The following is an 11,671-nucleotide window of genomic DNA, read 5'->3' as shown; positions in this document are numbered from 1 at the left end:
ATGTAACCGATTGACTTGTTCTTTGAATATATTATACATATATTTAAGATGCATTATATAAAAAAATATTTAGGTATTTAAACTTTTAAATTGTACTAATGACATACGTGGTCGTACACAGTAAAGTGTCATTCAATAGAACTTGCGAACTATGTAAACAAAAGTTACTAGTAATTTGACATTCAGTGTCAATTTTAGTATGGCGGTTTGTTTACATAGTTAGCAAGTTCTATTGAATGACATTTTAGGTACATTAACCGATTTTAGTGACAGTTTTGTCACTTGATTCATTTATACATTACCTGACTTCTTTGAAAAAAATTATATACTAACAAATGAAACCAGTACACAAATATTTAAATATTTCTGATGTAAGAGAGTTATCTACTTAGGTTTATAATTTTTAATTCATCGTGAATAATTATGACTCATAATATTCAGATCAAGGCTTGACGTGAATAAATATTATGCATAAATGAACAATGTGCCAAGTCCATTTGCTTACATTTGCAATTTGAATAAACAAAATACTTAATTTTGGTTAAGCCTCGGTATATATTGTGCCCTAGAAAATAACTTTTAGGAAGAAAAAACTTTTATCTTCTTCTTCCTCGCGTTATCCCGGCATTTTGCCACGGCTCATGGGAGCCTGGGGTCCGCTTGACAACTAATCCCAAGAATTGACGTAGGCTCTAGTTTTTACGAAAGCGACTGCCATCTGACCTTCCAACCCAGAGGGGAAACTAGACCTTATTGGGATTAGTCCGGTTTCCTCACGATGTTTTCCTTCACCGAAAAGCAACCGGTAAATATCAAATGATATTTCATACATAAGTTCCGAAAAACTCATTGGTACGAGCCGGGGTTTGAACCCGCGACCTCCGCCACCTCCGGCTTGAAAGTCGCACGCTCTTACCGCTAGGCCACCAGCGCTTCTCAAGAAAAAAAAAAGAAAAAAGAAAAAAAACTTTTATATAGAGTTTAAATATACCTCAAATAAAAATTCGTCACAATTCGATACCTTAGTCTAGGTGCCATCCAATCGTAATCGCTTGCTGTGACAATCGATTTGGGTTAGTTACATCTCTATATACGTCAGTCATAATGTGTCAAATAATGCAAATACGAATAATCCCACTATAGTAATATTTACGGGCACTAAGAATGGTGCCAGTACAGCGGTGTCACGATTGGTTGATGAGTTCGTATTACGCGCGCGATTCGTCGCAACTAGTTGCGGTAGACTCAACGATTGGCTCGATTTCGGAAGTGACACCACTGAACTAGCACCATTCTTAGAGCCGTCTTTATATAAAAGGCAATGGAATTACCCATTTAATTTAGGTATTTTTTAGGGTTCTGTAGCCAAATGGGAAAAAACGGAACCCTTATGGATTCGTCATGTCACTGTCTCTCTGTCCATGTATGTTTTTAACAATTTGTTAATGAAAAATATACTTAGTTATTTGCACTTCAGCTATACAATTCATATGGTACCTATACTCCGAGTCGTAATTAGATTCCAAAAAAAGTAAGAGAATGTTGCCACTGCAATAATTTGATTGTAAAATAGTAAATTTCTTTTTATAAATAAACACGCTAAGATAATTTATTTATTGGTAATTTTACTCCTACGATTTAAAAAAGTACTTTTATTTACTTATTTTTACATAAATACAAGACGCGCTAGTAAAAAATGGCAACATTGTCTTACTTTTTTTGGAATCTAATTACGACTCGGAGTTTATACTTAGACGAATAATTATAGTAAATGACTAGTTTTATAAAGACTAATTAAATATTTACAGAAATTGTTGCAAGATGTTTTCTCGTTTCTCTTGTACGATCTTCCCTCACGGAACCGACGTTTTGGCTCTGAAATAATTAAAGAAACCAATTAAGAAAGTACTCACGACATACACGCTAACAGGCTACACACTTAATAATTAGTCAAACTTCTAATTTCGTAGTTTAAACGGGTTCCTCGACAAGCTAATTAAAATTATTTCTGCACAATCACAACTTTCCCAAACACAATTTACCTACTACGGTTTCCTGCTAACAAAATTACTAACAAAAGTATGTTATTGATATCTAACTAATAATATTGAAGCTTGTTTATTAGTTATCAACTTCGATTATTAGTACTAACTATTAGTAAAACTGAGGAATAATCATAATTTTCGCAATTCGCTAGTCTGGAAAGTTACATATATTCAAGCCCGCTTAGTTTAAAGTTATATTTGGAGATAAATGTGTTTGGTTTCGTTTGCAATCCACATGAATAATTTAAATAATGCTCAGCAAACACTGGCATTATTCATAACCTTATATATATCAAATCTAACAAGACGTTGGTAATCGCTAGCTCTTCTCTGTCATTTTGTGTTTGTTAGACAGATACAACCATTTAAAGCAGCGGTCGGCAACTTTTTAGCAGCTAAGGGCCACATAGTAGTTAAAGAAGTTGACGCGGGCCGTACTTTTTTTAATATTTATGACTTTATCAGACATTGTCGTTTGTCAATATAATTAAATATATACAAAATAGCTAGGGAGGCTCGCGGGCCACAAGTGACAGGTTCACGGGCCGCATCAGGTTGCCCACCGCTGATTTAAAGAGTTCTGATAAGTTTTATGAATTAAAAGGTTTAATGGCTTACAAAGTGCATTATGCTATGCATATAGTTCATGCCAAACCTTTATGCATTTCACATTTGTACTTTTTACCCGTTTGAAAGCCCCTTTTTAAATTTCTATATCACGACCTTGAATGGTAACAATTTAAAATACATGAAATAAAGAACGAAACAATTTCCTTTATTATAAACGTGGGTAATAAAAAAATGGAACTTACGTGGTCTGGCCATCGGAGTGCGACGCAGTTGGTGGAGGCCAGCGATGCAGATGTGCGCGCCACATGAGCTGGCCGAACGTCATGCGGAACTGGCGCGACATCGAGCAGTACAGCACGAAGTTGATGGCGCCGTTCAGCAGCGCCAGCGCGTCCATCAGCTCCCCGAACAGGTCGTAGCAGCGCTTGAAGAAGCAACGCCCCAGCACACCGCTCAGCAACCCCAAAACACCCTGCGGAACTTCTGTCACCAGGAACAGCAACAAAACCGCTACCAGCATCTTGGTTGTCCTATCCGTCCGCTTATCAGCTTTGTACTGCCTCTTCATCGTCTTACTATTAGTCGGGCACGCTGAATAAACTCTGACTTTTTTTTGGTGCTGGTTCGCTCTGTACACTTCGCGTATCAACCATAGACTGATCACTGTCAAGATGCAACAAGGTAGTAATTTGATAACCACTGCGTGCACCCAAAAGTTGATCTGATAGAGTTTTCCTTCTTGGTCAGCGTCTACGTGGTACAGAACCATGGGGCCCGTCGGCTCCAGCACAACAGCCGTATGGATGTCAAACACCTACAAGATAATTTTATACCTATATCCAATTTTAGTCAAATATAAATGTACTTCTTACCATAGATAAATAAGTAAGCTTAGAGTTCTCACTCCATACATCCGTTTCCTTACAATTATGTATTAAGTTTAATAATAAGTACTAAATTGTATGGCCCTGGCGGGTGCTGCCTCTGCGTGCGTCCCATGACACGATCAAGAGCAGCATCCGCTCAGTGTACCCCTTACATTTCATTAAAGTGACAAAAGGTCTACGTGTCGGCTTCGGCTCCGCGCACGCCTCCCAAACGTCCGGAACACCATTGTTTCGTGATGGGAAATACATAAGTTATATGGAAGATATATGGTAAAGCGGCGATGTTTTATAAGTTCGAAACTCGCTTAAAAGTGAATATTTAAGCTTTTTTTCGCATAAGTTTAAATCTTATTACAAATAAGTTTTCGCAAAGCGCGCTTAAATCATATTATAAATGACTTTTTATCCATATACGAGTATGGAGTGAGCACTCTTATGGTATGGTTACTTATTTCTCTATGTTCACTTAAATGCTTTTACTTCACACGTCGTAATACATTTAAGCCGGCCGTACGTTTCATTTAAACGGATTGTTAAATTTCGCGTAAAAGCATTATGAAAATCGGGTCGGAAGTTGCTCTTACCATATATGTCGGAATACAAAGTATAGGCGGTAAAATAAAACTGCTTAGTATGGCTGTGCTGCATCGCTTCTCGGTGCATAAAATGTGACTCATATCCGAATACCTGCAGAGTAAAAAGTTAAATATATGTAGTGGAAGTACCTATAGTAATATACTGTAATAGATATACATGGATGACAACGATCTGAGCACTCAGTTGTGTTACCTTAATACGTTATAATAAATCATTTTTACCCCGCTACCGGTGTTATTATTTCATACCTATTTTGTGACGACTACCTATTCAAATTTTTCTCTCTAATTGAAATTACATAATAGGTTATTGAAAATGAAGTAAATTATGTACGTACTTGATAGCGACATATCTCCACATAGCGAGGGACAACGTGAGGCATATGGAAGCCGTGTGGAAGATTTGTGCGAAATGCATGTGGAACAGAAGGTACGCCGCCCACTTGTAGGGCATTTCCCGCTGCCCCGGTAAAACCTGGTAAACATAATATAGACATGTTACAACTTCCAATTAAGTTTAATCTTAACACAAGCCCATTCACCGATTACAAAGTGATAAGATAAGCAGAACTAATAGGTAATGTAAGTTTCCGTTAAATGTACCCCAATACAGACAAAGAATCTTGTTAGATAAATCCCTCTTTATTTCATTGTTATACAGTACAAAGATATCATAATAATTCGGACTATATTATGTACACTTAAACGAATTTTTCCGGACGGTTTCCTTTTTCAGCTGTGCAATCACAACGCTAGACAGTACCTAAATAGGTACTTATAATAAACAAGGAATCTAAGGAAAACAAATTACTCGTGAACAAAGGCGTTTCAGCGCAGATTCCAAATGAGAAATGTTAACAGGCTTGTGCTAAGTGACAATTGTGCGTGTTTAGGTAAATATAATAATAAATCGCACGCGTGCGACAGCTGTGAACTTTAAGAGGATAGGAGACGATCGATTCTCCATACAAACGTAGTCCGGATTTTCCTCCCTGGATATTGTCATTATGGAAAGTATTTTTACACAATTTGATGTATTTTAATCATAGCTAGCGGTCGGGCGTTTAATTTTATCAGATTTTTTAATGATTATACAATTCAAAACCCCTAACTCTTATAATGGAGGCAGAGGGCACTCACCAGGTACCTGTAGACGGCGAAGGGCACGTACTCCAGCATGACGAACACGTCGGCCACGGCCAGCCACTTGAGCAGCCGGTTGATGGGCGCCGCGGCCAGGTCGCGCCGCGTCAGCACCGCCACGTTCAGGGCGTTCGCCAGGCTGCCAAAGAAACAAACCTGCAAAGATAAAGGATTATATTCTATTAAATATGAGTTGATGACTAAAGAGTGATTTCGTTTTTGAGTTGATGCAAATTAGATACAAATTTATTTTATAAAATGTAGAAGTGATTTATTTACTCATTGATCGTTGTATATTTGCCTTCTAAATGTTTGTGAAAAATTGCCCCCAAACCTAAGACAGACCTAAGTTATTTACAATTAAACCCCTTGCTCTTTGAGCCCCGTTCGCAACGCTTTAAATAGACATGTAAAATCTTACTCGTGCACGGAACTCAAAGCACAGGGCGGACACGCCATACATCGAAAATCATTGGCGTTTATATGTGTGAACGGCACGTCTGTACACGCGTCATTGTGTGAATAAGTCGCTTAGGGCCAACTTAGGGCTGACTCTCGTGCGGCGCGCGGGGAAGGCTAGGCCGAAGCTTGCCAAGGCCGGCCGAAGTGACACGACGGCGACGAGCCGCCCGCTGCGTTGGATAATTCAACCGAAATATGTTAACTAATTTTTAAGTTTAATTACACTCCAATTGTTTTGTTACGCCATTATTATATTTACGTTATTGTTGATACCTATTGATTTTATATAACATACATACCTAATGGAAAAATTCAATAGGTATAAAGTAATAACAGAGATTGAATAACAAAATAAAATTAAAAATCTAACCCTAAATTAGCCTGAGGCAGTTCCCAGGATACTGGCCGCGTTCCCCCTCTGCACAGTGAGGCTGAGTTTTTAGGCAAAATACTTAATTAATTATATTACAATAAAAAAAACATCTCTTCTTAATCTCTTATTAATTTGGGATACTCTGTATAGATAGCTGTTGGATCTCCAAAATATAAATAAATAAATCTATAAAAACGCGAATTCATATTCCGAGCATAAATTCTTTTTTGTGAAAAGAGTGTATAACTAAAAATAAATAATAAAAATAACTTAACATTCCTAAATTCAACGAACAAAAAATCGGTAGACGTGTGCATACAATATACATATGTGACGTACGATATTATTACCTGTTATTATACAAAAGTTTAGCCTTATATACACATTTCATGTACTTTAAATTGAAAAACTTGATTACTTATTTATAAAATAACACACACACACAGGGTACACTCGGTACTCGTACATAACACAATAGACCGGCATTTTGAACGTTCCATCCGTCATCGCGTCGCTAACCGAACTGACTTGAACTGAGCGCGCGGCTAAAACTCGGCTAACTGCTGTCGAGGGGCGAGGTAATCCGAGTCGGGGCGGGGCGGTGCGTGTCTGTTCTGTATGATAATACTATTACTTATTCTGTGCTCAAAGTCAGCGTTTATAAAAAAACAAAGTTTGCTCTCGGGTCGGGTCATAAGTCATTTTATTTTCTCCAACGCTTTCAAATAATGAACAAGAGCTTAAATTTTCATCCATATTTACTGAGTTGTAACAACATCGCTCTTTATATAAAAGCCTTTTCTAATAAAACCATAATTAATTAATGCCCGAGTTGAATGTCTGCTAAAGCTAAACCTTGATGAAACCAAACCGCTTCTAAATGAATGTTAAATGATAGATGCGAATTTTTATCTCTAATTGGGTGAGGATGAAGTTCAAACAGGAAATGAGCAGAATATTTTAAGTTTAACTATTAGCTACCTACTCATTATTTAACTCAGATATTCTGTCCAGTATTTTCTGTGTAATTAAAATTCGGATTTGCGACTCATATTAGCTTAAAATTGATAAAACCACAATTGAACGTACTTATTCTGAATCTGCGTGGTACGTAGGTGTACGAAATTTGCCAATCCAATTTTGTTAATTCAAAACCAATGTGCTAATTTATTAAGATTGCTATTAAACCTACTAAGCCTTCAGCTTTCTCGTACAAAATAATATAAAGTAATCCTTTTTGATCATTCAATAGAGGATTATTTGGCATAGCGTGGGTGTTCACAAACGAAACATGACGGTCAACATGAATTAGTCGTCAATTAGTAAATTGTCCCGCAACATGACACCAAGTGTCAGAAACCCAACCCGAGTGTGTTTGTCGTTCCGTTCTCGAGAGCTTTGTTATTCTTACTTTGGCAAACTCAGGCAATTGTGTAGGTAACTCGTGTTATTTTGTGAAGGATTTATAACATAATCATAATGACTAATTGACTAATTTTATGAATTCTATAATCAGTATATTATTTTTCTTACAAAACTGTTGAATTTTATTGAGGGTGTTATCCGAATTTATTACGTACTACTCGAATATTCGAAATAAATTATTTTTATTCTTTTGTTTTTCAAGAATATATTTATAAATTAGAGAAAAAAGAATAAACCGAAGAAATACATATTGAAGCTGCGATAAAATAGCTCAGTACGTAATAGGTACATTTTGTTCATTACTATTTCATATAAAATCTGTTTACTTATTTAATGATGATTTGCGCAACGGTGAAACTTTCCGTCTACTTAGGTTATTCACAAGTTTTCACAATTTGGCTCGGTTTCGGATGTTGCAGTCGTTCCACTTATAATCTAAATTATTAGATTTTTTCTGTGGTTTCCCTTAGGTCAAGCAAACATCTGAAAGGCGACTATCGATTATTTTGTTCCCTTAAAACGAAGGTCGGGATTCGGGAAATATTCAGTTACTATTGGTTGATACTTTAATTTTTCTTAATGAGAACGTGAGGCTACCGATGGTACGGTTATATCACATAGGTATATCACATCACATGCGTTGCACGCACGCTTGTGAAAAGTACAAATAAATAAATAGAACTGACTGTACATTTTGTTGTAACTAACTAGGTCATAGGAATTGACCGGTGGATCAGAGATAATTCAATATTATTTAATAATCATTACTTACAAACAAGCTAAAGTATCCATGCAAGCCGTTATATGCCAGTACAACATCGCGAAAGCTGCCGGAGCAGTAATTGCATGAAATTTCTGAAGATTTTGTCAGGTTCAGCTTATTCCTCAACCCATCCACCAACTTAACTATTGCTCCAAAGTCAAGATGTTCGTGTGTGGTATTCCGGGTCTGTACTTTCAAAGCGGAGAGAAACTGGGATAGATCGACGGTTGTCCGATTATTGTCTGCATCGTCGGTCGCTATAAACATTTCCTGAAGGAGGCTGGAGAGCGTTTGTGTTATATTCGGCGATGCTTCCCCGTCTACTGCCATCTCTCTAATTGTATTGAATTAGATGCACATTCAAGAAACATTCCTTTGAGAATTCTGCTCTTGTTTTAATTTTTTTTTTTCACGAGGAGTTTTTCCGAAAAATCCCTGAAACAAACATACACAAGTAAGTAACGGACAATTTAGGTAAAAAACTGTTAACAGGGGGGGGGGGGGTGAAAATAAAAACCTGTAACAAAAACGTAACGTCTTGTAAAAACATTAAACAATAATATAAAATTTATAATTTTGCGTTGGCCCCCTCTTCCTTTACTTGCTGGTAAAATGTTTCGAGTCCAAAAGAAGTTCACCGTTTGATAACGAAGGGTGGTAATGTTTAGTAGTTAGTGCACTAATACCTACAACTAATTAAGTAATCTTCCGGTAGGTATCGTCAACTGAACTACTTATACCATCACCAAAACGCATACCATTACGAATGTAATGACGATATTTCCATGCATGTTTGAGAAAAATTACTGTTTTTTTTTGGCACAATATCAGAACTTTAATCACGACTCGCGTCGCGACATATGGCAATCAAGACAGCAATAAATTGCTTACGATATACCTAGTCGAGTCCAGAGCGCCTACCGCGAACCACGTTCGACCTGTTACCTCTCTGTCGCACTTGTAAATTCGTATGTAAGTGTGACAGGGAGGTAACACGTCGAACGTGGTTCGCGGTAGGCCCTCAGAGCTTGAAGCCCAAGTCCAACGCGAGGGATGCGTATACAAAATCACAAAGTACCTAATAATGTAGGTAATTGTGCCATAATATCTCAAATAGTCCATTACCATTTAATTTTACCTATTCCTGTAACAAAAGTAAAAGAAAATTTGTGGTATGTTTAAGAATAGGTACTGAGATTTACTCAAGCTTCCTGAATGTAGTGGCATTTTAGAATTGAATTTATTCATACCTAATGTTTACTACGACGTGTGCAACGATATTGCATCGCTCAATCTATCGTTCATCCTCCGTCTTACATTTTATGAATACAAAAAGGGATCGGAATTGTAGACTAGTCGTATTATAAATTGCCTTTTTATGACTTATTTCTAAAATTGATCAACATATTACCAAATACCTATACTATATAGGTAATATGCCCACTTCTGCCTACATACTTCCTGACCACAGTGACCACTAACAACGCCCTAGGAGAAGCTAGCAGAGTTTTCAAAGTCTTGACTTGACGCCTAAACTAAACCCTGTACCTCTCGCGTCGAAAGATGGATAACAGTTCGTTTTTAGGGTACCGTACCCAAAGGGTAAAAACGGGACCCTATTACTAGGACTCCGCTGTCCGTCCGTCCGTCCGTCTGTCACCAGGCTGTATCTCACGAACCGTGATAGCTAGACAATTGAAATTTTCACAGATGATGTATTTCTGTTGCCGCTACAACAACAAATACTAAAAACAGAATAAAATAAAGATTTAACGTAATGGACCCTATAATGGACGTGGAACCGGTAATGGGACATAAAACCACAAATCCTCTAAAATAAGTATGTAAAAGTAGTTTATAAACACTGGCAATATTTTACCATAAATAAGAGTCATAGAGCTGTTTAAGTTTGACTTTTTATTAATTTCGGTTAATTTTTAAGAAATTGGCGCCAACCCAAAAGTTGTCGTGTCACTGGAAAAAATAACCAGTAAGAATTCTTAACAACTTCGCTAAGAGAGGTGAGTTCATATATTAAATTGTAATTAATTATTACTTGGTGTAAACTAGAATGTGTTTTGTTAATTGCATTTACCATGAGATAAGGTATACAACACATTATGTTGTGACTCTAGAGATGTATAAAAAATAGTAGTATTTTGCCCAATCCCATTATAGGAGCTGTAAAACTGCATACCTCCTATGATGGGATGATTTACATAATGATGCTTGCCATGGCGTAATTTCATGTTTAAACAATACAGAAGTATAATGTAGTTACTCGTACGAACTATGTCAGGAGGTCTTCTCGGACTTCGGATAAATTAATATCGTTTTTACAAAATTTTATTTAACTTGCCCTGTTAGTTTGTATACAGGGTGGATTTTCTTTTTGGGTCAGTGAGGGTAGCTACCAGATCCCGTGCTGCGACGAGAAAACGGTCTTAGAAAACCTTCCCTCGATTTCAAATTAATGAAGATTGGCTTTTACAGATTTTGGAAAAAACATACAGGGTGCGAGAAAAAGGTAATTTTTGACAATCTTTTTTTTGATGCCAATCGATCCCATTCCTATTGAGGATCAAAAGCTTGTATGGAGCTAAAAAAAATTCCGGCTAGAAAAGCCACAAATCGAGGAAAACTTTTCCCATACAATTTGTATGAAAATCAAAACTTTTATTTTTACATGCTATTTTTCTATGACAATTGATTCCATTCTTATCTAGTATCAATAGTTTCTTTGGGGTCAACTTACGATAATGTACTAAAAAGCCACAAATTAATAAAAACTTTTTCCATTGACCCCAAAAAAACTATTGATACTGGATAGGAATGGAATCGATTGGCATACAAAAATAGCATGTGAAAAATATAAGTTTTCATTTTCATACAAATTGTATGGGAAATGTTTTCCTCAATTTGTGGCTTTTCTAGCCGGAATTTTTTTTTGTTCCATACAAGCTTTTGATCCTCAATAGGAATGGGATCGATTGGCATCAAAAAAAAAGTTTGTCAAAAATTACCTTTTCCTCGCACCCTGTATGTTTTTTCCAAAATCTGTAAAAGCCAATCTTCATTAATTTGAAATCGAGGGAAGGTCTTCTAAGACCGTTTTCTCGTAGCAGCACGGGATCTGGTAGCTGCCCTCACTGACCCAAAAAGAAAATCCATCCTGTATTAGTTAGTGTGGTTCAAATCTTGGAAATGGCATTTGAGCCACTTTCGGATTTCCGATTGAGTTGAAATTTTGGATACGTATGCAAATCGGATGACAATGCAATCGGGTGACAAAAATGACTAATAACTAGTTTTTTGCCAAAAACTTATTCCCTATTCCAATATCTTATACTGATAGGGTATGCCCATTATAGGGGGCCCATTACTGGATCCACGTCCATTACCGGGGT

General features: G+C 36.8%; 1 protein-coding gene across 1 annotated transcript; it reads right to left on the bottom strand.

Moving 5' to 3' along the window:
* Positions 1-1,751: 1,751 nt before the first annotated feature.
* Positions 1,752-8,707, bottom strand: LOC134655181 (G-protein coupled receptor dmsr-1-like). Its single transcript, XM_063510632.1, has 6 exons — positions 8,274-8,707; positions 5,239-5,397; positions 4,437-4,573; positions 4,087-4,189; positions 2,858-3,429; positions 1,752-1,875 (listed from the first exon to the last, which is right to left on the bottom strand). The coding sequence occupies exons 1-6, from the start codon at positions 8,592-8,594 to the stop codon at positions 1,854-1,856; spliced, it is 1,314 nt and encodes a 437-aa protein (XP_063366702.1). The 5' UTR covers positions 8,595-8,707; the 3' UTR covers positions 1,752-1,853.
* Positions 8,708-11,671: the final 2,964 nt, after the last annotated feature.

Source organism: Cydia amplana, chromosome 16 (assembly GCF_948474715.1).
Source record: "Cydia amplana chromosome 16, ilCydAmpl1.1, whole genome shotgun sequence".
Taxonomy (NCBI): domain Eukaryota; kingdom Metazoa; phylum Arthropoda; class Insecta; order Lepidoptera; family Tortricidae; genus Cydia; species Cydia amplana.
Note: the sequence above shows the minus strand (reverse complement) of the source record. Positions and strands in the feature narration are given on the sequence as shown.